We start from the raw sequence: 26,205 nt of genomic DNA, 5'->3' as shown, positions 1-26,205 counted from the left end.
ATACTTCCACTGAGGCTAATTTCAAGCCACTAACATGATGTCTCAGAAAGATTTCTCAGGTTTAACCTTGAGCTCTCACGGGCTGGTGTGAGCTGGCTCCAGCACACTCCTGGGTGGAGACCCTACCCTTGGCTGGGACCCTGGTGTGTAGGGCACAACAGCCCCAGAAGAGCAGAAATATTGATGTTGGAGAGCTGGGCTGCGGCCCACAGGCTCCCTGTCCAGGACGGCACGAGTGCCTTTGCAGCTGGCTGCTAAAAGGTTCTCTTAGTTTGAGTACTTTGGGGGCCATGCTCAGAGCCCCTCACAAGTACATGATGAGCTGGCTGCCCTGAGGATGGCGCAGGGCCACTGTGCTACAGATCTTTTGCTGCTCATTCTCTCTGGGGCTCTGGGGCAGAGTTGTCCACCTCTCCTAGGCCAGGGGTTGGGAGGAAGCCTTTCCCTCACATGGCACTCTGTTCATTTTCTTCAAAGCTTTCAGGATAGTCACCTGTTCTGTTTGCTTCTCTCCCTGTCTTCCTCAGCACCTGTGCAACACATTTTTATTTTCCTGGTAAATTAATAGCTGTTAATGAACTCTTGTGTCTGTTCTCTGCTAGCTGCAGTGGTTGCAGCGTGCAGTCCGGATGGCTCTGGACTCCCATGTCCAAGGTTTTCCTGAAGTAAGAGACGAGCGTTCCCTCCTGTGTGCCTCCCCCTCCCCCTGAAACTTGAGCAGTTCCCTCTTCTGACTGCATTCTCCTTCCATATTGAGGAGTCACTGTTGCTAACCTCACCACTGGGTCATAAAATTGCTCTGGATCTAACCGTGGCTAATGCCATATTTGTTTCTGCCCCTTTCTCCCCAAAAAGAATGAAATCCATACCCTTTGCATCTTGGGGCTGCTTTGTACTGACCATGTGGGCCTCATTTACGGGGGCCTGACAGTCTTCGAAGAGTCCAGAGTGTGAATAGCCTCTCCCCTGTTGGTGATGGTGTCCAGAATCGCCACTTTACTGAGAGACACTGCTAGTCAATGAGACGGAAGGACTAGCTAAGCGTGCTGACTTGTTTTATTCCTAATTAGATGACGGGATTCATACTTCTGGGGACACAGACCAAAAGCCATCAAAGGCAGCAGGGAAATAGCAGCCCAATAGAATCCAAACATTGCAGTCTCATGACACACTAGGTAGGTGGAGCCAGGTGATCCGATAAAGGACAGGTGGAGCCCCAGTTTTGCTCTGAGCTGCCTGGTAGGCTAGTGACCTGACACCCATCCCTTTACAGCAGGCAGAAGAGAGGAAGTATGTGAGGAAGGAAGGAGGAAAAGCTGGCCTAACTGACAGATTCGCTGAGAGTCTGATAGGGTAAGAAGACAGATTTGAAAAGGCACTTTGTTATTAAGGGCTCCATGTAGCCTTCAGATCTTCCTTTCCAAGGGACTGCTGTTTATAGGATGAACCCTTGTTGTCTTCCCTTCCTGCACCGTAGTGTCAGGTGCCGGTGCCCTTCTCTCTGGGCATCTTCCACCTGTCCCTTCCTCCTATCTGCCTTTGTCATGCCTGTGTCTCTTGCCCACCATGCATCCGAGCTTCTTACCTCCTCTGACAGTGCCAACCAACATTAGCCTGGAGACTCTACTCCTGGTCTGGCAACATAGGGGTGCTACCTCTTGGCAGGGTGCCCTCGTGCCAGTCCCCTCTCTGTTGCTCTTGGTGTGTGAGAGAGACATGAGGACAGCAGCAGATGGGTGCACCAAGGGCCAGTGGAGTTTCCTGCCCCCCGCCCCCAACACCCATGGAGGCGTTAACATCTGTGTTACATCTGCATGTGTTACACCCACTTCTGTTTTTCATTCACCCGGGCATCCTGGCCTTCGGTCTGAGTACCCCAAGATCCCATTGATGTCCTGCCCAAACTGGTGTCTCAAACTCTGTGTGAACTATGTCACCTTGGGCAGAATCTAATTTCTGAGTCTCAGCTTCTGAATCTGTAAAACGCTCCACCCCAGTGCAGCTCTAAGACTCTGTGGGACAGTGTCCTTACAGTGGTGGCACAGCATGTGACCTGCAGTACACAGGGGAGGCAGTAGTTCGGGTGTGTCAGAAGGTGTAGCTGTGATTCTTTCCCTGTCCTCGCAGCCAGGGCAACTATATGTCTTATCGTACAGACCAGGACACTGAGAGCGATCAAAACACTGTTAGAAATTATACCAAAAACAGGTGGAAATGTGTGATCTGCAAACTAGGCCTAGGGTCACCTTCCACACCCCAGTGTCCCTGTGTGTGGTCCCCTTAGATCCTTAGTCCCCTCCACAGAACTGACTCCAGCAGCTCATGGTCTCCCATCTCCCTCAGACCCCCAGCCCACCCCAGCCCACACATCCACCTGTGGCCTCACTCTGGGGCTTTATTTTTCTCTGTTCTCTACCTGAAATGTTGCATTTTCTTTTTTTGTTCTCACAAGCAATAAATACACCCCCCTTCTTTAAAAATATACGTTTGACTTAGAGCGAAGGCCCCTTTGGCCTTTGTTACTGATGCAGTTTCTTCTGTCCCTCTGGAGAGAACCACTGTTGTAGGTCTGGAGTACGTCTCCTGTGCATGTAGAGATACATACCAGAACACCGTGCATCATTTTTAAATAAATTCTGGCACAGATATCTTATTTTGCAGCCAATTCATTTCCCTCAGCCTCTCTCTGTCCTTGTTACATGCGAGTCTCACTTAGTCCTTTAACTGTATCATAGTATTTCGTGATAGGAGCTGTTTCATTATCATGTAGCGGCTTCCAGAAGTTTGCTAATAAAATGATGCTTTTTAAATAGTGTCCTGAGTCTCTGCTTGATTAGGTCTGTCAGTGTGGAGTGGTAGTTTCCACAGTGGCAGATGTGGAGAGATGCTTCCACGGGTACCTCCTGCTCCTCCACATCGCTGCTCAGAGCTGGTGCTCAAAGGCTGGGGAACAGGGGAGGCAGCATCACGCTCTGACTGCAGGGTTCTGCCAGCACTACCTGGAGCCTCGCTGTGCTTGAGACCTTCCTTGAAGCCTCAACACTATCTTCCGCACCCTGCCCCCACACACACACCTCATCCCCTCGCCACCTTCTTGAAAGCCGAGGTTAGGTGTGTGAGGGAAAGTGTAAGTGGAGCTGGTCTTGGCTCCAGGAGGCCTGTTGGGCTGCGCTTGAGGGCAGAGCTTTAGGACATCTCTCCCAGATACAGAGGCAGCCAGCGTTAGGGCCCTGCTGCTTACAGTGGGGAGACTGCTCAAGTCCATTGCACTGGGTCTTCTGTAATTCCCATCAGAGGTTGCTTGGCATTCAGAAAAGCCCTGGATCCCTCAGGATCACATCTGCTTTATCAGGACCCTGAGAGGCAATGAGCATAATGGTTCCTACTGACAGATTGGGACCCTCATCCGGCCAGTACTTGACTATGTGGGGACACGGAAGGGACTCAGGGTGGTGGCTTGCTCATGACCTTACAGCAGGAGGTTTTGGGTTCCAAGTCCAGCCCCTCGCTCCTTTGGCTACCCTGTCCATTTGCACATGTGGTCCTGCCAGCCATGGTGACAGGATGGCAGAGTAGAGTGGCTCTGTGCAGAAAAGGAGCAGAAGATTCTTAGTGGATGAGGTGGATGGAGCAGCGAAAGGTGGGACACTTGAGGGCCACTTCAGGGAGGGCAGTCTAGGCAAAGGGCCTCCTCAGAGCTCTGGTGTACAGACAGGCTTCTTCCACTGGGACCCCAGAGCTACTTTGAATTGAGTTTGGAAAGGTTGCTGGTTGAACCGGGGATGGGCTGTGCAGGTGGGCTTGGCATTCAGATATGACTCTTGCTGCCCCAGCCTTGGTGGGAGACGGGAAGCTGGGTCTGCCAGTCTTGGGACCCATTCAGTGATGGCTGAGGACAGCATGTGGTCCCAGATGGTGTGCTGAGTGTAAGGGACACCATGTGCCTCTGCCCACCTCTGAGCACTCAGGGTTGCGTGAGGAGGAGCGGGGTGCCTCCTTCAGTCATATTTCAGTAGCTCTGGGTCAGGCTTTGTCTTCCAGTTTCTTCGTGGTCGATGATACTGGTGCATCTCAGAGTGGGTGAAGCCTGGCAATCCACGGGAAGTCCTTGCTCAGAACCGTGCAAAGTTAATGAGCTAGGAGGCACACACCAGTGACACAGTGTCACAGCAGCTCTCTGGCATCTAGTTGGAGGCTCTCCCCTCCTGCTCTGTCTCCTCTCCTCAGGTAGGCCTCACCTGTCCCTGGCTTCAGTGACCACCTCACCCTCCTTCCTGTTGATGATGGCCTCTCCAGCCCCATGTGGCAGGCCCCACAGCCTGAGCCCCTGGGCTCTCCCTGCATCACTGTCCCACTTCATCTCATACACAGCCCGTCCTGCTCTTCACTGTCTTGTTCCCTGGAGTTGGCCGTCACCTGCAGGCTTGTCTGTCTGGCTCCGCAGTGAGTTCTCCGCCAGGCAGATGGAGCCAGCTATTTAAAACTGCAATCTGACCGTGTCAGTGCCTGTTCTGAGCATGGCCTGGGATCCATTACATGGCCTGCCTATGGCCCCTTCCCAGTCTCATCTGGTGTTCTCAGCACCTGCTGTGCTGCTGCTGTGTGCCCCTGGCCCTTACCTCCTGCTATGCTCCAAGCCTGGCTTGTCCTCGCCATCCTGGTCCGGCTCGGAGACCCCAGAACACTGAAACATCGCATTGCCTCCTTTGCCCACACTGTTTGAAGTTCCCTAATCACAATCTGCCCACCCAGCTAAGTCGGGAGCGCCTTCAAGGCTACAGCTGTGCCTTATCTGTACTTCTGTTTGTGGCAGCTGAGCATGCAATGAAGAGCCAGTGCTTGGGAGCAAGGCTGCCTGGGACCCCGGACCCAGATGTATAACCTCTGGCAGATGAGGTGGCTTCTCTCTGCCTTTCTTCCCCCCTGTAAAAGGGGGCTGATAGAGTATGGAGTGTCAAGGTGATAATTTGTAGAGCTCCATATACGAATTTCTTAACAACAGCAGCAAAGAATTTCTTAACAAAGTCGTACCTGATTGGCCTTACTGAAGCTGTAAAAAAAATCCAACTCTTTCTTCCTAGTGCATCTTTCAGCCAAGTTTCTACAGAAGGCAAGGCCTAGTGCCTGTAGGCTTATCACTGGAAGGAAAGTTGGTGCTGAGCAGGGTGGCATCTGCTGTCCCTTCACTCAGCATAGTGGGAGTTCAGGATTATGCCAGGAGAGGGCAGAAGCCCTTGTGACAAGCACTGGTTAGCCCATCTCCAGTCCTCAGAGCACCTGTGGGCTGGATGGCACTGTCCTCCTGGGCCTACACAGAATCTGGCACTAGTAGGTGCTGAGCGTGATTGGATAGACTCCTGCCACCCCCTGAGAAGGCCCCAACCCAAGTCGTAGAGAGACAGGGAACACAGAAAATTCCCTGCCTGGTCAGGAAGGAACTTGGTAGAAGCAGAAATGCAGCAGTTTCTGAGGGCTTTTCTGCCTGCCCCCCGCCCCCCATTGTGGGGTTTAGGGTCAGAAAAAAATAGTATTTAGGGAAGCATGGTTTTCGTGCTTCCTGGAGGTCTGGAGGCACCTTGTGTCTATTTCTGATCTTTTTGTGAGATGAGAGTAGCATCTCTTTGGAGGGGCAGAGAGTCAAGCTCATCGGTGAGTTGAAGAGGCTCACATGAAGGCCGTGGGTTCAGGGCTCAATGTTGACTGCCATGCAAAAGGATTTTCGCTGGCTTGGAAGGGATCCCTTTTTATTTTGATAGCTATGCATTTATTTTAATGGCACTAAAAAAAATTTAACCTGCTCCTCAAAGCCCAGGTGCTATTGCTTAAGACAAGGGTAAAGTGGAAAAATGTAAAGGGCTAACTTTCAGTAAAGGTGGTATTTGGAGCCCTGGCCTGACTAGCAACCTCTTCCCCAAGGATTATTCCCACCTCAGGATCCAGGGGAGCATCTAGGGATGTGTATTCTTCATTTAGGGGTGGGGCAGAATCAGAAAGTTTGAGTGGGTCCCAGGATTAGGTGTCAGTTGCTTCCCAGTCATTGTGCTGTTTGTTTTTTTTTAATTACTTTTGCTTACTGTAGCTGTTCGATTTTATTCAGTAACATTATTCCAGTTTTCAACTACTGGTGAACTTGTATTTATTTGTCATCTTGGCACATCTTCTCCCTTCTCGTCAGTCCTAGCACTTATTATAGATAATGGGCATGGCTCAGCAGGCCTGGTGCACAATGTCAGAAGTGAGGGTGTCTTCATTAGTGTTGCAGGTTCCCCAGGGGCTATGGACCTCTGGGGTGGCGGGGTGGCGGGGTGGCAAGCAAGGTGCCCAACTCTGGAGCAGCCCAGGAGACTGGACTTACTGGCCAGTGACATGCAACTTGCACAGTTTAGCAGCCATCGGAGGGTATGCAGGGGATAATTGTCGATGTGACTTTTTAAAAAAAGATGTTATTTACTTATTTTTAGAGAGAGGAAAGGGGGTAGAGAGGAAGGGAGAGAAACAGGAATGTGCGAGAGAAACGTCGATTTGTTCCCTCTCTCAAGCCCCCCAGCTAGGGACCTGGCCCACAACCCAAGTATGTGCCGTGACTGGGAATCGAACCAGCGACCTTTTGGTTTGTAGGCCAGTACTCAGTCCACTGAGCCACCCCACCCAGGGCTAAATGGTAACAACTTTTAATGGTAACAGCTTTTGTGGATTTTATTTGCTCCGTGGAAGGGAGAGAAAATCGGGGTTCTGGACCCTTGGACAGGACATGCTTCTAACAGGTGCTGCTGGGTTAATGAGGATGATTAAGACATGTGCAAGAGGCAGGCCAGGCCACTGCCATTGGGTCCCGAGAACCCAAGTGGGGCCTGGGCTAAAGGACTAGTTCATTAGTTCATTGGGTAGTCAGGCTCCCCTACCCCAGGCTCTCCGCAGGGAAAGTTGGCAGGAGGTGGTTGAGTTGGTTCTTGGTGGCGAGTAGCCTCAAGCTGTGGGGACTCTCTGCTATACTCTCATCCTCTAACCAGCAACCTGCCACTCATCTGTCATGCCCAGCAGTGCAGCCTGTCACCTTGCAGATAATCCTGTCACCAAGTTACCATGTGGATTGTGAGGTTCACTTTCCTCAGTGCTTTTCTGTCTGGCTTTGCAAAAACCTCCCGTGGTTCCTCCCCTTCTCCCTCCTTTTCTGTAACCCTCTTGAATAATTTCAGGGTTGCCCAGAAGGTAAGTTGGAGAAAATATTTGTGGTGACTTTCAGGACCACTACGTTGAAAATGGAAGACTTCCCCCAAAGCCCTTGGGCCCTGCTGAGCAAACATGTTCACCTGGATGAGTGACAGAGCCTGTGCCACCCTGGCCACAGCCTACACCTGCCCTGGCCATGGCTTTCCCTCTGCCTCGCTGCCCCAGTGTGGCACCCTTTGCCTTGTCCTTTGTGGGGGTGTGTTCGGGCCACTGGGACTCACATCCCTGTTTCCATGACCCTCAGGGGGTGAACAGTGAAGGTAACAGCTGGAAACAGGTCAAGACATGTTTGCTCTCTAGATACTAATTTGGTGGCTGCTGATCCTGACTTTGGAATAAACATGGTGGGACCTAGCATAGTAAGGTGGGACCTCATTCATCTGTTCATCCGTCTGTTCATTCGTTTGTTTATGAGCATTTATCAAGTTCCTGCTCTGCTCTAGACACTGTTCCAGGTACCTAGGAGGTGGCAGTGAACAAGACCAAGGTCCCTGCTCTTGTGATGCGCACCTGCAGGTGGTGGGACGGACAGCGGTGAGAGAGCTGAGAGGAATGTCAGAGGTGGTGAAGGCCAGGAACGGCAGGGCTGGCGCGAGGGCTTGCTTTCCAGACCTCTTGGCCAGTGTAAGGGTGCAGGCTGGTCTTTCTGCACAGCAGGGGAGGGGTCCCTATGAAATTTCCATGGCTTCCAGGTAGGCTCCTTGGCACCAGGTTCTTGATCTGTGACGCTTGCTGAGGGCTGTGGCAGTCTTCCCCTGTTTGGGGACTTGTGCTGTCCTTGGTGCAGGTGCTGTGCTTGTGGCCCTGCAGGAGCACGAAGGTGGAGTCTGGCTGGCAGGAATATGGCAGAGGCAGCACCAGCCCAGGCAAGGCCCACTTTGGTCAAGCCCTGTGGAGCACTCTGCTGTGAGTTGTGGGGTGTATGTATGAGTTTTTTAATTTCAGTTGACTTGTCTTTGTTTTCAAAACAGGGCTTAGTGATGTCCCAACAGCTGTCACCATTAGAACAGTTGTGTTCCAAGGTAGTGGTTTGTATAGGTAGTTCACCTGAACATGGGAAAGCATGGTTTCCCCTTAGAAAAACGTCTGCAGTGTTGTAACAGCCATCAGTCTGGTCCTTGTTGGAACTGAAGCAGAATTATCTTAGAAACCCTGGCTTTGGGGTTTGGAAGAGGAGAAGTTTCTTTTGGGCAGTAGCTCTGGGAGAAACTGAGGCCAGGGTCCTGGCAGCCTAGGATGTGGAGCTGGTGTGGGTGGTGATGACAGGTTCCAAGTGGCGAGTGAGCGAGGCTTACTGCAGTTGGACTCCTGTTTTAAAGGATGCATGTAGCACAGTTCGCTAATAACATCTGCTGGGAGGGACTGCCCAGTGTGCAGGGCTGAGAGCCCCAAGGCCTGTGTTCGCCAGGTGCCGTTGTTCGACATCCACCAGCCTTGCCATTAACAGTCCTTTTTCCATCCTGTGGTGGGTCATCTGGATCTGTCACACCACCGTCTGCGGATGAGGCCTTCTTCTGGCTTGGCAAAGGATGGGCGGGTTCCCACAGCTGTCGGGGCAGGGGTGTGCACGGCTCTGCAGCCCACCTCCAACAGGGCAGCACCGTGACCTGTCTGGCCGGCAGGCATTCAAGCTTGGGCACATCCAGTACCCCTGGGTTTAGGGTTGAATTTGGGATTGGATGAGATCAACCTGGGAAGGGCCCTGTGCTCTGGATAGCACGGTAAAGGTGGTGCTTCTGGAGAGGATCTGAATTGGCTGGGCACGAGGTGCCAAGCAGAACCTCCATGGCTTTGGAAAGAGTGGCTCTGCCTACCATCTCTCTCTGTGAATTTCTTATTGGGCTTGTTCAATACAGCTTCTGATTCAGGAGGTCAGGGCTGGAGCTGAGATTGTGCGAGTCCACGTGGCCCCTGGGGACACTGGTGTGCTGAACCCTAGGTCGCACTTCGGAGTAGTAAGGGTCTAGCTCAACTGTCTGGAGGGAAAGTTGGGATTTTAGACATTCAGTCACAGGAGCTTAATTTCTGTGGAAGAAAACCATGCAGAGATCAGAGGGGAAAGGAGCACTGAAGCGGTTTTATGTGTCAGGAGGATGGGTATCTATACTCAGACGGCCTAAGGCTTTGTGCAGATGTTTGTGGGCACTGGCCTTTGCCATGTGAGCATGGGAAGTTGGCACCCTCTCCTGGGTCTCCAGTTGAAATGTGATGAAACCCTGCAGGCAGGCTTAGAAGAGCTCATGTTCTTAAATTCAGCCCTTGATGATTGGTGAGCCTTTTATAAATATTTCATAACCAATGAGACACTGTTACCCAGCTCCAGCTGTGGTGAGTCTCCTGATGTTGGCTACACAGGTATTTTGGGGGCATGCAGAATGTCCCAGAGGGAAAAGCTGATGTTTACTGCCGCCGGCCAGAGCCCTGTCTGCTATGGGGAGTGCGTTCCACACTTAGCAGTTGTTGTTCATCCTTACTATACCCTTGGGATGCCCAGCCGTGACAGCCCTCTTCATTTCACTGAGAGGAGGAGGAACTTTGCCCCCACCCTTAACCCTCAGGAAGGGCTGAGTCTCCTTGGGGATCTGATGCCACACCTCCAACAAAGAGCCTTCCTCGTCTTTGCCTACCACCTTCCTACTTTCTCTAGAACCTTGTTGCACCTATCATCTGACTCCGCAGTTGTTTTACAGCTTTATTGAGGTGTGACTGACATACAGTAAACTGTGCACTTTTAAAGTGTACAGATTGTTACAGTTTGACCCATAAAAACATCTAAGAAATACCACCACAAACAAGGTAATAGATACACCTGTCATTCCCAGAAGTTTCTCCTCGCCACTTTGTACTTCTCACTCCAGCTCACCCCTGTCCCCAGGCAACTGCCGATCTTTCTGTCACTGTAGATTAGTCTAGAATTTTGTGAAATTACGCAGTATATATTGTTTTTTAAAGTTTATTTTGGTCTGGGCTTTTCTTTCATTCACCGTATCTGTTTTGAGATTTATGCATGCTGTGTATATCAGTAGTTCCTTATTATTTTTGTTGCTGAGTAGTATTGTATTTTATGGGTATACTACAATTCATTCATCCATTCATATGTTGATGGACTTTAAGAATCTGCTGAAATGTCTTCTGAGGTGATTACACCACTTAAACTCCGGCCCAGCAGTGTATGAGAATTCTGGTTGCTCCATGTCTTGGCCATCATTGGGTGTGGTCACTCTTTTTCATTTTAGCCTTTCTAATAGGTATGTAGCGGTGTCTCATGGTAGTTTTATTGGGTTGGCCAAAAAGTTCGTTTGTTTTTTTCCATATTATGGCTCTAATAGTGCTTAGTTGTCTTCAACTTTGTTCAAAACAATTTTGTTAGATTGTATTGTGACAACTCTCATATCAGCCTGCATTTTTTCAAAAAAAAACCAACAAAATTGGTGAATTTTTGTGTAGCCATTTTAATATTGACCATGGAAGAAAATATGTAACATTTTCAGGGGGTATTGTGCTTTATTACTTCAAGAAAGGTAAAAATGCGACTGAAAAACAAAGAAAGATTTGTTCAGTGTATGGAGAAGGTGCTGTGACTGATGGAACATGTCAAAAGTGGTTTGCAAAGTTTCTTGGTACTATTAACATTTTGACCAAATGGTTCTTTACTGTGGGGCTGTCTTCTGCATTGGAAGATCTTTAGCAGCAGCCCTGGCCTCTGCCCACCAGAAGCCAGTAGTGGGGGATAACCAACACACTCACTATTCAAATAGTAAAGTTATTGGCCTTTTATTTTACAGGAAAAAAAAAACTAAAAAGACTTTTCTTGCCAATCCAATAATTTGTATACCCCCGATGTCTAATAATGTGGCCGAGCGTCTCATCAAGTGTTCGTTTGCTATGTATATTTCTTCCTTGGAGAAAGATTTGAATATCTGTTTAGATCATTTGCCCCCCCCCCCCCCGCTTTGGGTTCATTACCTATTTAAAATTGAGTTGAAAGAATTTTTATATGTTTTCGATACAAGTCTTCTCTTAGATACATGATTTATATATATATTTTTCCCATGCTGTGGCTTGCTTTTTCATTTTCATAACAATTCTTCTTTTGAAGAGCAAAGATTATCAGTTTTGGTGAAGTCCAATTTATGTTTTCTCTGTAGTTTGTGCTTTTTGTCATATTTTACAAGTCTTTGCCAAACCCAAGATCACTAAGATTTTCCTCCTATGTTTTCCTCTAGATGTTCTGTAGCTTCAGTTCTTATATTTAGGTTTATGATTCATTTTGTGTTAATGTTTATCTTGTGAGGTAGGGGTCAGGGTTATAATGTTTTTGTATTTGCATACGGCTATCCAATTATTCCAGCACAATTTGTTGAAAATTATTTGTTCCCTATTAAGTTGCCGTAACACCTTTGTTAAAATTCAGTTGACCATGTATGTGTGGGTCTGCCGATGGACTCTATTCTGTTGTATTGATCTGTTGGTGCACTAATACCACACTGTCTTGATTATGTAAGTTTTAAATTCAGATAATGTGAGTCTTCCAATTTCCTTTTTTTTTCAAAGTTCTTTGGCTATTCTAGGACCTTTGTGTTTCCGTATAAATTTTAGAATCAGCTTGTCAATTTCTCCCAAAGACCCTGATAGAATTTTGATTGGGATTGCATTGAATCTATAGATTAGTTTGGGGGAGACTTGACATCTTTAAAGATATTGACTCTTCCAATCCATTAACTCACTCTATCGCTCCACTAATTGAGGCCCTTTTTAATTTCTCTCAGCCATGTTTTGAACTTGTAGATTCTGTAAGAGTTTCCATATACACTATTCTGGTATTTGCGAATAAAGACAGTTTCATTTCCTCTTTTCCAAGTTGGATAACATTCCCTGCCCCCTGCACGCGCTTTTATTGTATTGGCAGGAACCTCCTGATGAGACTGAATAGGAGTGGTGAGCGCACATCCTGGTCCTGTATCTTTTTTAGAGGGGAAACAGTCAGCCTCTTACCATCAAGTATAGCGTTAGCTGTGTGCACTGTGGAAGCACTTTATCAGCCAGGGAAGCTGTCATCTTTTCTTAGTTTGCTAAGAGTTTTTATTAGGAATAAATGTACAGTTTTGTCAAATGTTTTTCTATATTGATGGGAATGATTATAAGGCTCTTTCATTTTCACCTTTTACTTTGGCAAATTACATTGATTTTTAAATGTTATCTGCCTCCCCAACTTAATTTCTAGTCTCCCTTTCTTTGCTGCCTTTTTCCTGGTGTAGGCATACAGACTCCTTATCCTAGTTGTCCCATTGCTTTTCTTTGAGCCAGCTGCCCATTTCTCCCGAGGTCACTAGCATGACTTGCTAAAGGCCTGTTGTATGGAGGCAGGCCTGGGCTGACTGCACAGGTTAAGTTAGCAGGTTAGGTCAGAAATGAACATGGAGCCATGTATGTAACAGGTGTCCTGGCTTCCTCATTGGGGCAGCAGAATACTACTGTGGAGATCTGTGGTCTCAGAGGAGACCTCCCTGTGGTAGGGCATAGATGCCTAGCGCAGTGCTGGCAGTCGATGCCCAGGCAGTGGATGCTGCCTGCCTGCCTGCCTGCCTCGCGCTAGTAACCTTAGACCTGCTCCTCCTGAGGACACTGAGCTACTTACTGTTTCTTTTCTGGAACCTTTAGAGTTCCCTTGTCCTCCCCAGACTGATCCCTACGCAGGGCAGGAGCGTGTGGACATGTTTCTCCATGAGCTGTGAATCACAGTGCATGACGCGTGTCTCAGGTAGCTTAGGCTTATGGTGCAGCAGGTCTCAGGCCTTATTCCATAGGGCTCTCAGGGTGTGTGCCTCTGTAGGGGAAGGAGTGAGGGCTGATTAATGCCTCTTTCTCCTTTTAACCACAGCAGCTCTGGCATTTGTTTCTAGGACAGGATGGCCTCTGTATAAGATCAGCTTCTTATTAAAGTAAAGCTTACATCCAGAAAAGCGCTCAAATCATAAGTTCTACATTTCAGTGAATGTTTATGAAGTGAACACACCCAAGTAACCCCCACCCCGGTCTGGTCAAGAAATAGAGAATTTCTGTAGAGGCCACTCTTGTTCCATCTCCTGGTCACTCCCCATCCCCCACTTCCCTGACTTCTGTCACCGTCAAAAAGTCTTGCCCTCCAGTTCAGCATGTATTTTTGTGTATCTGGCTTTTTACTTGACAGTTTTGAAATTTATCTTTGTGTTTAGCAGTACTTTCATTCTGTGTTGAATGGCTAAACCATGATTTAGTTATCACCTGCACTTTGGCCATGCAGGTGTTTTTCACTTCGGGCTGTTCCAAAACAGCTGCCTCCATTCTTGATACTCTTGTTTCTGTTAGTATGTGCCTTGGAGTGGAATTGCTGGGTTGCGGAGTATGTGTCTCCATCCTTATGTGAGGTCTGACATAGAATGCCGAGGCTTGCCGTGCTGTTCATGGGTGACAGTGTACTTGGTTCTCTTCACTGTGGCCGCTCTTGCAGGAATGCCCACGGAGAACGTCTTTCTGCCCACAGCCGTTACTCCAACCCCATACACAGCCCAGGGGTGTGGGGTAGCAGGTTGGGGGAGGGGTGGCCTCCTGGCACTGCACTAAGGCCATGGAGCAGCTTGGCGGTAAGTGTGCCAGGTGTCCCTGGCCTGGTCCCTGAGGGTACAGTCTCCAAGGGCAGTGGTCAGTGCATCATTCAGAGCCTACAGACATGATGTGAGCTTTTCCCAACATTCTGCCCGGGCTTCCCAGCACACGGAGAACCGGGGCTTGGGTTGGTGGCTGATCTTGCTTACATCGGAGTTGTTCCCACTGCATCTCGGCCCAGCCTCACTGCTGGGCATTTTCAGTTGGCAACTCTGGAGTGTACTCTTTCCACCTTGCTGTTTTACTTAACAGTTTTTTTGGAGGTTGGCCCCCATCAGTTCCCAAAAGGCTGGCTCATTCTCATTTTGGATAGTCCATTTTCATGTGCTTGTGGGCTGAGCACTGTGTGTGCCCCTCCCATGAGCGGCTCGTCATTCTGTCTTGCACAGCTGGTATTCTTACTGGCCCCTCCTAGAAGAGTGAGGCTAGGACAGAGGAGAAACCCTCACCCGGCATGCTGTCATCAGATACACGGCCAACCGGGCCCTTCTCTGAGCATGTCTGGCAGAAATAAATGCTCTGCTTGGCTTTCAGAGTTTCCAGTTGTGTCAGTGTAGGAATGAACCAGTTCACAGATGACATGTTGAGAGCTCTCAAAGAGGGCTGAATTATCACAATTGTACATTCATTTGACCTAATTCAGGGGTCGGGAGAGTTTAAGTTCACAGTTTTTTGGGAAGAGCAACTGAGATATAAAGGAGAGAAGGGGACAGCTTGGGGCCTGGGACTGCAGAGAGAGGTAGTGCCTCCCCTTCCCTCTTCTCCATGCTCTGTCTGCTGCCTGGGCCCAGGAGGGAGTTTCCATCCCCTGGGCCGAGTTACAGCTGCAATTTCATGCTCTGGCTGTGGGTGCTTTGTGGACAGTGAGGCCATGCAGGCGGTGGGCATGCTTCAGCTGTGGGCGCTCCTGGGGAGCATGTGGGCCCCACTGATGAGGAAGTGCTATTGTGTTTTTGCAAGCAGTGAGCTTGGTAGCTGCACCTGAGACACCCCCCCACCCTGCACCCCAGTGTCATGCTTCCTCTGACAGAGACTCTGCTCCTGTGGCTGGGAGGCTTCTGTGGGGTCCTGGTAGAGGACGGTGCCTTTGCCAGGCAGCACTGGCATGGCATCTGCCCAAGGGAGGTTCCCCTTGCTCCTTCTTTCGTGCTCTGGGAGCAGGCAGGGCAGGGCAGGGCAAAGGGGTTGCCCCTTCCAGAACCGAGAAGGAGGATCAAGCTGCACTGATTTCTTTTCCTCACTCGGGGAGACTGGATGAGACATGGGCTGGCTCTTGTACCAAATTGTGACAGAGCAGCATCCGCCAGGGAACATGTGTGGAGTTCTCAGAAGCAGGAAGGCTTGCTATGGCTGAAAATGGTTGCTGCTGGGACAGAATCACAGACACACACTCATCCAGCAAAGCCCTGTTTCATTCACCCTGTGCAAACACCCTCAGCAGACACGGCTGGCACCTGCTGTGTGGCTGGCAGGGAACGGTGACTCAGCCAAGGGTGGCATTAGAATGCTCAGCACATTGAAAGGCTCAAAGTCTGGTTGCTTCTGGGTGCCATCTGTGGCATGTTTTGGTTTGGAAGGACAGCTTGCTTGCTGATGAACACTTCCAAAGTCTTTTGAGCTAAGTGGTTTTTATCAGTTGTTGTCTAGACCATTCTGCATTTTAAAACAAGAAAAAAAGCGGACTTTCACATCGTTGGTTTTTACCGCCTACCAGGCCTCCTTGAGCCTACTGAACAAGTTGGTGTGGGCTGCCCTGCACAGATGCAGGCCCACAGGGTGGTCGGGGCACTGGGCAGGCAGTGAAGTGGGCTGAGGCCGCCCTCAGTGTGCGCCATATAGGACCAGGAGGGGCGCAGACTCATTTACTAAGTGCCTTGCGGCTCAGGGTGAGCGTCGGGGTGGGCTGAAGCCTCCGCTTTGGTGGGAGGGTGTGGGTTTCCCTGGCTTTAGAGAGGAAGGCAGAGGCAGCCTGAAGACCATCTGAAAATGCTACTGGGCATGAAGCTGCCGACCCCGTGTGGCCTCAAGGAGCTCTTTGTAACCTATTTCCCTGCTGTGGCAGGTGGCCAGAGAGTATGTGGGTGGGATGCTGATGTAAGGCCACAGTCCACCACCTTGTAGCTGCGTGGTGAGGAGCCCTGGACCCTCGGTTTCCTTACCTGTAAAGTGGTGCTTCAAGGATGAAAAGCTACAGTTTGGCCCCTGGAGGAAGCCAACAAGTGGTGGTCCTGTGAGAGTCAGTCCGGGTGGTCCCACCCCCGTGCCCATACCGTGGAGAGTGCAGGGTTTCCCCGTTTTCACCATGGCTGCACATGTGCAGCTTCATTACCAAGAGGCTGGGTGTTTCTGGTGGAGTGGGACCCCCTGATGCGTGGAGAAAAGAGCTGTGAACCAGGCGCCTCACACTCTGAAGCTTGGTGTCTCGGTTCCTTGTTTCACATCAGGGTGGAATTCCCCCCCAGATGGTAGTTACTCAGAGCTTGGGCTTTACCTATATATCCCCTGAAATAGAGCGGTGACATCCACAAGTGGATAGGCGCTCTGGTGTGGCATGTGGTCAGCCATAACATCAAAAGCCGAGGACCCCTCTTGCCAACTCTTCCCTCTGTGGCCGATGCCCTCTGGTGAACCCTTTGTGGACCCTGTAACACGCCCTCCCTGTGTGATGGCTGTGGGCGGGAGGGCCTCTCCTGCATGAAAGAGCTGCGTGGCCAGCTCCTGGCTTTCTGGGTTCTATAGTAGGGAGACCTGGACCCCAGGCCCTTTTCCATCCCAGGAATGCAGGCTGTTATTGGCACCATGTTAAAGGGGCTGGAGACAGGCTCACAGTGGAACCGCCCAGCCCTTGGCCTTCTCCCCACACAGGCACCAAGTGGTGCAGCACAAAGCCATTGTGAGCAATTGGCTCACTTCACCTCCACACAGCTGCCCTGTCATTCCGGGTCTAGTGAAGTGCCCTGTCCAAATATAAGGAAATAGGTGTATTTAATAACCTGTGGGTTTGTTTGTTTGTTGTTATTTTTTATATTGTGGTAAATTTCAAAGAAAATTAGAATAATGTAACCATCCTGGCATCAGTAGGTACCAAGTCAAAACCCTACTTACCAGATAAACATTGTTTCCTTTACCCTGCCTCCCCCCACAGATACCCAAGTGGATTATTTTGTAGCAAGTTCCAGGTGGCCTCAGTTCTTCAGTAAAGAGTCTAAAATGTGTCATTAAAGATCAGGATGAGCAGTGCACCTTGAGTGTTCATAGGGAGTGTGGTGTGCTGTGGAATTTCGCACAGGCTCTGTCATTGCTCCCACGTGACACAGGGTGCGGAAGGATAGGGACATCGTCTGAGCAAGAGTGATGGCAGCCTGCACTGCCATGGTCCAAACTCTTGCCCAGACCTCTTCTGAGGGGTGTCGTCCCCTCCCTGGAACTGTTGCCTGTGTGTGTCCGACCCCATTCTTCCTGCTCCCTGAGAGTCAAGCAGCAGACGTCCCCAGCAAGGCTGGCTGTGTTAGTGTCTTAGGAACTGTGGGGCTTTCTGAGAATGAGAGCTGTTTTGCTTCCTTTGTGCCTGCTCTTGGTTTTCATGTGGTGAGAAGACCCCATAAGAGCACTGGGAACTGGGTCAGCAGTGAGGAAACGTTCTGTTCCTGGCTCCTGGTGAGCACGTGCTCAGTGAGGGTTCTTTCTCTCCTCTGGCTGAGGCCAGGAGATGCCTGCGAGTGTGATACTGGAGGCACAGGCTGCCCAAAATGGACATCCGTATTCAAACTGTCTTGACTGAGTATACCTGATTGTGCCCTGTGAGTCTTCAGTGTAAGAACCATCAGCAAGATGGTTACGGGGTCAGTACCGCTAGTAGTCATGGATGACTTCGTAGACACCTGCATCACACCCTAGGTGGCTTCCTGCCCTGCCCTTGCAGTGGACACCTCAGGGTCCTCTCTAAGTGTTCCCCGTTGCCAGACCTGCTCTGCCCGCTCTCTGCCATTCCAGAGTAGCTCTGTCCCATCTTGTACCTCCCTGAAGACACTTAGGTATCCATGTGTGTGGGGCAAATGCCACCACTCTGTGAGCTCTGTGGCTGAGCAATATTTATTCGCAATAAAGACCAAATACTGGGTGAGAGGGTCGACGGAGTGGGCTGGGGTGGTGAGCAGTTCACACAGGAAGTCATCAGTAAAAAGGGGAGGTGATATTAGGCTCAGTAATTGTTCAGGAAATAGAAATTAATCCGCATCTATTGAGGGAGCCCTAATGAGTAAATGAAGGGCTGCAGGTGCTCAGATTCCCTGCTGTGTGGATTCTGCCTCTTTTGGGAAAAGCTGCTTGGCAGGTGGTTTTGAGGTGTTTTCTTTTCTTTCTTTCTTTCTTTTTTTTTTCCCTTGAGAAGAATTCCAAGGGAGACAGCCAAAGTGGTGGGGGTCATGGATGTCCTGGGGTGTTTCTGACAGCAGGAGGCTGCATGGGGCTCTCAGCCCTGGCCTGCAGATTTGGCCCAAAGCTGCTCAGAGGCTCCCACCCCATGCAGGATGGAGCACTGTGTGCCTTGTGGTGATGAGAACATGTGTTTTCACGCAGACAGGTAGGTAGGTCTGTTGGGGTAGTGGCAGCAATCAGCTCCCACTGGGGCCGGAGTTGATAGAAGACAGGTTGTGTTCTCCCGGCATCCTCGCTCATGCCAGTGTCTTCACTCTGGTTCCCCTCCCGTCTCTAGGGCTTTGTTGCCATCTCACTGTTTCCCAAGGCCTTGGGACGTCTGCTGTCTGTTCTGGGAGCTCCCGCTCAGGTGATGCCCTCGCCGCAGGCATGCCTGCCTGCCTTCTAGTTGACAGCCGTCTCCTTGTCCTGAGGACCCATGCTGGGCTTTGCAGTCATGGAGCCTGGGCGGGAGCCTCCCCTTGGCCATATCACCTTGGCGCCTATGCTACCCTCAGGCTCTTTGATCCAGAGTGGGAGGCCTGCCACTCCTGTGTGGGTGGGTGTGTAGATTGGTAAGGCAGGTTCAGAAGCCTTGTGTCTGGGGTCAGGGCCACTGCCTGCCAACAGGCTGGCTGGGGTGACACTACCTACTGGCTCTGAGGCCAGAAGTCTGGTCTGACACTGTGTAGACTCCCATGATTTCCCTCCTGTCCGGTGTGGTAAAGGCAGGGCTTGGGGCCAGACTCCTGAACTTGCATGCAGCCAGGTCAGAAGGAGGGAGACAGAGTGCAGCGTTTTCCGCAGGGCTGCGGGCCTCTCTGCACACCACCTGAGTTACGGCAGGGCCCGCAGACCTGTCCCTTCTCAGCTCCTGTGCAGCTTCCAAAGAGGGTCCCAGCTGTGGGGTGTCTGTGGTACCAGCTGGCTGCCAGCTCCAGGCTGCCCAGGTGTTCTGCCTGCCCCTCCTGCCTGGCAGTGGGACAGCGTCTGCCCAAGGACAAGGACACTCTGTGCTGCTGGGCTTGCTCTGCGGGGACTGCTGGTTCAGGAATGTGTGGGGACCCAGAGCACTAAATATACCAGGGTGAGGTCACTGGGGTAGAGACAAGCCGCGTGGCAAGCCTGGGACCCTGCTGGGGCCGGAATCCCAGGGCTGGAAACAGGGAGCAGGTGGCCTTGCTCTCCCTGTGGGACTGGTCTCCTTGCTGCACAGTCTCCTCTTGCACTTCACCCCTGCTCACAGCACGTTAGAGGTGTGTAGGGTGCTGATGGTGTCTCCTCTCTTACCCGCTCCCTCAGTGCAGCTTGGAATAGCTTTTTAGAGCCAGCTGGATGTGTTCACGGCCACATCCCAAACGAAAACATCATGAGATGAGGCCATTGTTACCAGGGTGCAAGTTGGTCCCTGGCAGGGGGGCAGCTTTGTGAGAGCTCTGGCAGGCACAGGGAGGGCCACCGTCATTGCTCGGTGGTCACTGTGCTGTCTTCAGCTGGAAATGGGGCAGGTAAGGAAAGCTGGGAGTACACAAGGCCAGCAGAGTAATAGTCCCCAAGGATGTCCACATCCTAGTCTCCAGAACCTGGGCACATGGCACCTTACATGGCAGAAGGGACTTTTTTGAGTTAAGGGTACAGACCTGGATTGTCCAGATGGGCCCAGCCTGTGATGGAATCTTTACAAGCGGAGGCCATTTCCCAACTGGTCAGAGGTGTGATGTGACGGCTCCACACATCGCTGACTCTGATTGAAGTGGTGGGGGCAGCGAGCCAGGGAATGCAGTACCTTCCAGAAGCTGGGAATAGCCTTCAGATAACAGCTACAGAGAGAGAGGGGACTTCAGCTCTGCAGCACTGAGGAACTGAATTCTGCCAACACTTTAATGGGCAGGAAATGGGCCCTTGAGAGCCCACCAAATGGAGCACAGCCTACTGACACCTGGATCACAGCCCAGGAAGACCCTAGCACACTTCTAACCTCCAGAACCTGGGATGATGCATGCATTTTGTTTAAGCTGCGCAGTCTGTGATCGTGTGTGAACACTTTGGCAGCAAGAGGAACCTGATACACCATGGTGCCGGCAAGGCTCCCTGGGGGCTAATTACAGTAGTTCAAGGCCTCGGAGCCCACAGCCGTGCTGGCTGCTTGTTTGTTAGCCTACAGCCATGTCTGGTAAAGGTGGTGATTGCGGTTTTGTCTGTGACAGCCAGTGGAAGCACTGAAGTGTCCCCCAACAGGCCCTGCTCAGTGGAGCCTTCTGTCACTAGAAGGCTGAGCAAAAGGTGGCGCCTGTGCTGCTGGACATTTCAGGTGTCAGTGAGAAAGAGCAAGGCGTAAAACCATGTGTTGTTTTTTAAAATATGTGATAAGGCTTGTGGATGTGAGGAATATTTCTGGAAAAGCTACAAGGAGATGCTACAGTGGCTGGGCGGTAGGTGTACTTTTCCTTGCCATATTGTGCCTACATAACTCTGCTCTAGTGTGTGTTTGTAGGGTGGTGATGTGCTCACTTTGTGATTTTGGAGGGGATGGGAGCTTACCCTGGGTGTGGGCCCCCCTTTCCAGCCAGCCCACCGGAAACCTGCAAGCTGCTGGATTTATGGGGTTACAGAAGTTTTTGTTTTTAAGGTCTTATTTATTTTTAGAGTGAGGGGAAGGGAGGGAAATAGGGAGACAAACATTGATCGGCTGCCTCTTGCACGTCCCCCGCTGGGGATGTGGCCGACAACCCAGGCATGTGCCCTGACCGGGAATCTAATTGGCAACCTTTCAGTTTGTGAGATGATGCGCAACCCACTGAGCCACACCAGTCAGGGCAGGAGTTCTTCACTTACTCTGTATCCAAATCCTTCAGAGGGAATATTTTGTCAACATGTACTCCCAGGCCAAGCCTTGCCTCGTCGTCAGCAGTGTCTTTTAGTAAGCCTGAGTTCTTAATTTAGATGAAGCCAGTTTCCAGTTTGTCCATATTTTTTCTTGGCTAGTTAGTGCTTTGGGGCTCCTAAGGAATCTTTGTTTACCTGAAGATGGCACAGATCTTGTTTCTTCAAGAAGCATGAGAGTTTTTGCTTTCATTTAGGTCATATTTTGAATATGGTGTAGTGCTTGGCGTAAGTGGAATTGGACATATATATTTTATGTCATGCTTCCCTCTCCGTGGTTTGAGCTCCAGTTTGGTGCACAAAAGCTACTGTTTGCTCATTTCTGTGGCTCTTGAATTCTCAATCTGTTCCTTCAGTTCCTAAAGGACAGTGGTGTCATCATAACATTTGAACTTTCTGTGTCATCTCTTATCTGTAAAATGTAATAATACTAGTACCTACTCTGGGATTGTTGTGACAGCTAAACAAGGTGACATGGAAACGTGTGTTAGTAGAACAGGACCTGGCTTGCAGCAAGTGTCATAAAGGGACGTAATTGCTTGGTCATAAGATACATACATGTATTTGTATCCAAGACCATTGCTCCCCAGTCAGCTGTTCTAAGAATCCCTGGTATTGTCAGGCACCGTTTCTGCCAGGTGGGCGTGTGCAGTGTGTCCACTTAAGGGCTCAGCCTGCACTTCCTGATCACTAGGAGACTTGAGCCCTGGTGCTGCAGCCGCCTGTATTTTGCCCAGGGCCTCTGTATGGTCCAGATTTGGATCCTTGGAGCCCTGTGGCATCTGTCTTCTCCCACCTTGTGACTTTCTGCTCTCTTCATGGTGTCTTTGGATGAACTCTAAAGGTCTTGTTAATGTAGCCAAATCTGTTGGATTATCATGTATAGCTCTTTTAAGCTTGGTGCATTTTATTTCATAAACACTTTAGCCTTCCAGCCCATCAGATGGCAGAGTAGAGTGCATCTCCTGGATCAAGGGGAGGCGGTGTTTCATAAATGTCGTGCGTTTCAGTTGTGTAATAGCCACTCAGGCGTGTGGGCACGTATGTGGATGGGAGGGTGAGTGCCATGTTGGCCCTGGGAGCAGGTGTGGGGAGGGCGCTTCAGTGATGGTGGCTTCACTGGCTCTTGGTGTGGGAGAGTGGACTGGGCTGGGATAGGGAGAAGGACAGGGATGTGATGAATGGCTCTTGTCTTGCAGATCCGGAACATGGTGGCGGTGCTGGAAGTCATCTCCAGCCTGGAGAAATACCCCATTACCAAAGAGGCACTAGAGGTGAGTGTCCCCAGCCTACAGTACGCTCAAGGGTATCATCTTTCCATGGGCCCTGTAGGAACCTCAGGCAGGGGGTCAGTCCCAGAGCTGGGGCTCCATCCTCCACAGGATGCCCTGCACACACAGAGGTGAGGGGGGTACTAGGGGGAGGCTGCAGTGGATGACACTGGCCCTGGGCTCTTTGCTGCTGCCTTTGTCACAGTGTGCTCTCACCCAGAAAGCTTTCATAACAAAGTGGCCTTGTAGTGGCCTTGGAGCTAGCAGTCTTGCAGGATGGTGCATCTGAGAATACCACCTTTGGCCTGGGACCCTAGGATCTGAGGACAAGATTTGAGAATTTAGATGTTACAGAGGACCCATTTTTCCCATGGGTCTTGTGTCCAGGAAGCCAGTGGTTTGGGGTTCACAGGGTGTCATGGTCTCTCTCTGGTTGTAGGAGACGCGACTTGGGAAGCTCATCAACGACGTCCGCAAGAAGACCAAGAATGAGGAGCTCGCCAAGCGGGCCAAGAAGCTGCTGCGGAGCTGGCAGAAGCTCATCGAGCCTGTGCACCAGAATGAGGCGGCGCTGCGGGGGCTGGCAGGTGCCCCTGGCTCCGCTAATGGGGGTGCCCACAACTGCCGGCCAGAGGTGGGGGTGGCTGGTGCACCCAAGAGCATCCATGACCTGAAGAACCGCAACGACATCCAGAGACTACCCGGGCAGCGGCTGGACAGGCTGGGCAGTCGCAAGCGCCGGGGGGATCAGCGTGACCTTGGCCATCCTGGGCCACCTCCCAAGGTCTCCAAAGCAAGCCATGACTCCCTGGTCCCCAACTCATCACCTCTCCCCACCAATGGGATAGGTGGAAGCCCCGAGAGCTTCCTGGGCGCCCTGGACAGCAGCAGGCACATGGGCCCGGAGGGTAGCCGCCTGGAGCAGGGCGAAAATGACAAGCACAGCGGCAAGATCCCCATTAATGCCGTGAGGCCGCACACCAGCTCCCCAGGCCTGGGCAAGCCCCCTGGGCCCTGCTTGCAGAGCAAGGCTGCAGTGCTGCAGCAGCTGGACAGGGCAGACGAGACTCCAGGACCCCCCCACCCCAAGGGACTGCCTCGCTGCTCCTTCAGTCCCCGGAACTCACGGCACGAGGGCTCCTTTGCCCGGCAGCGGAGCCCGTACACACCCAAGGGCTCTGTGCCCAGCCCCTTGCCTCGGCCCCAGTCGCTAGATGTCACGCAGGTGCCGTCACCGCTGCCACTGGCCCAGCCATCCACACCCCCTGTGCGGCGGCTCGAGCTGTTGCCCAGTGCCGCTGAGAGCCCTGTGCACTGGCTGGATCAGCCTGAGGGCCACCAGCGGCTGTCTGGGCCAGGCTGCAAGGCGGGGCTGCCACCGGCTGAGCCCGTCCTGCCCCGGGCTGGCTTTTCCCCGGACTCCTCCAGGGCAGACAGTGACGCGGCCTCCCCTGGTGGCTCGGACAGCAAAAAGAAGAAGAGGTACCGGCCTCGTGACTACACCGTGAACTTGGATGGCCAAGTGGCTGAGGCAGGCGTCAAGCCTGTCCGGTTAAAAGAGCGGAAGCTCACCTTTGACCCCATGACAAGACAGATCAGACCTCTGACCCAGAAAGAGCCAGTGCGGGCTGACAGCCCTGTGCACACGGAGCAGCCCAGGACAGAGCTGGACAAACCCGAGGCCAAGGCCAGCCTCCAAAGCCCCTTTGAGCAGACGAACTGGAAGGAGCTATCACGCAATGAGATCATTCAGTCCTACCTAAGCCGACAGAGCAGCCTGCTCTCTTCATCGGGCGCGCAGACCCCGGGGGCCCACCACTTCATGTCCGAGTACCTGAAGCAGGAGGAGAGCACCCGGCGTGGGGCCAGGACGCCACATGTGCTACTGCCTCCAGGCTCGCCCACTGACCTCCCAGGGCTGAGCCGCCAGGTCACACAGGACGATCTGGACAGAATCCAGGCCCACCAGTGGCCGGGGGTGAACGGGTGTCAGGACACACAGGGTAACTGGTATGACTGGACGCAGTGCATATCGCTCGACCCGCACGGTGACGACGGGCGGTTGAACATTCTGCCTTATGTCTGCTTAGACTGACTGGCCCCTCAGCCTCTAAGTGCATTCCCACCTTGCAGTTAGCAGGAGGGCGGCCGGGCCTGGAAGCCTCCACTGGTTTGGAGCCCAGCCGAGGCAGAAGGGAGGGGCAGGGGTCTAGAGGTCTCTCCGAGCTCTTCCCTCAAAATTTTCCTTCTTTTGTGAAATGCTGCTACCAGTTTACTAACAATATTACAAAGGAAGGACCGCGTGGAAGGAAGGCCGGCAAAGCGAGTTCAGAACTCTATAGCAAGCCAGCTATAAAAAGCGTCAGTCCCCCACCCCAGAAGAGGTGTGGGCATGTCCCAGCAACCATGCGCTGGGACCTCAGTTGCAGGCAGGCACAGAAATCCTGTGGGAGACATTACCTTTAAAACAGCAACAGAAGCACGCATCTCATCTATCTGCATTTTCTGTTCTCTAATTTGGCCCTGAGTGTCTGAGGCAGTGGGCAGTCGCATGGTCTCTGCGCCCCACCCGGCCAGTGTTTCTGCCCTGGTGCCAGAAGCCTCTCAGATATAGTGAGGTGCTGGCATCAGGCGGGCCTCCTGGCCAGCCGGTTTGACCCACACTCCATGGGCATCCACACATTAGTATCTGTTTTCAGTTCAAACCCAGTTTTTAAAGAAATGCTGCAAACGTTTAAGTTTTCTAGAGTTTATTTGATCTTCCTCTTCCATCTCACCACCAGCCAATTTTCCTTTCTTCTTTTTCATTTTCTCTTTCCTGCACACATCTAGAAAACTTCACCTTTCTAGAGTCCCATCCCCAAAACACAAAAGTTCCTGCAGGTGCTACTGGTGTGTAAAGCTGTACTTTTGGCAAGGAGACCTGTCTGTGCGCTGGAAACACTCATGACCATTCCTTTAGATTCGTTTGCCTTATGGTTATTGTCATAACGCGATTTGCAAAAACAAGGAGCCTTAGTGAATGTACAGTACCTAGACTTCTGTGTTCTCAGGATGCAGAAGGGAGCAACTTTGCTATATGGTCCAGTAAGTGGACACCTTGTGATATAAATGTGGAAATAAAAAAAAAAAAAACATTTGCACAAACCAGTCTGAGAATCATTTATAATTTGGTCCTTTATAGCCAAATCAGCCCTTGCTGGGTTCTGGATGAGCCAAGAAAACCTTGACCCTGTGTCCACATTTTGGGCCCCACAGCAAGTCTGCAGGGAGGTGGGCAGTCAAGCCTGTTAGCGGTCTTCATGAACACTGACTGCCTACCTTTTATTATAGGCGATGTGATTCCTCCCAACTCAAGAGTCACCTACTAACTATGGGTGACAGAGGCCAAGGGTGCACATCAAGGAATGTTATCCTATCTCCAAGCAGGCTGTGTAACCTGTTTTACCCCCTAAAATATTTGTAGTTTTTACATGGCATGGCACAGAGCCATGACAAGCAGCTTACATCTTGGCCCTGGCCCCAGGGAGCCAACTCCCCATGCAGGCCTGAGGTTTAGATCTGGTTGGTGCTGCCATTTTTTTTTTTTTTTTTTAAGTTAAAATCTTTTCTCCCTTGACTATAGTGATAACTTAATTCTCCACCCTTGTCCCTGGAGCCATAAGCTGACTTTGTTTTCTAGTTTTTTCACTCCAGAATAAGTCATCTTGGACATACCTTCTTAATCTCACAGATAAGGAAGCAGCTACCCCTTAAAGAC

General features: G+C 51.2%; 1 protein-coding gene across 1 annotated transcript in view; it reads left to right on the top strand.

Moving 5' to 3' along the window:
- The window catches only part of MED26 (mediator complex subunit 26), a 42,357-nt gene extending 16,761 nt beyond the window's left edge, over positions 1-25,596 (top strand). Inside the window, exons 2-3 of the mRNA XM_054578854.1 lie at positions 22,374-22,448; positions 22,885-25,596. Coding sequence (XP_054434829.1) covers positions 22,374-22,448; positions 22,885-24,540 — 1,731 coding nt within the window. The 3' untranslated portion in view covers positions 24,541-25,596. The remainder of the gene's footprint in view (positions 1-22,373; positions 22,449-22,884) is intronic.
- Positions 25,597-26,205: the final 609 nt, after the last annotated feature.

This window comes from Pteronotus mesoamericanus, unplaced genomic scaffold (genome assembly GCF_021234165.1).
Source record: "Pteronotus mesoamericanus isolate MK-2021 breed Mesoamerican mustached bat unplaced genomic scaffold, CSHL_Meso_final contig_502, whole genome shotgun sequence".
Lineage (NCBI taxonomy): Eukaryota > Metazoa > Chordata > Mammalia > Chiroptera > Mormoopidae > Pteronotus > Pteronotus mesoamericanus.
The sequence above is the reverse complement of the archived record's forward strand: the minus strand, read 5'-3'. Positions and strand labels throughout refer to the sequence as shown.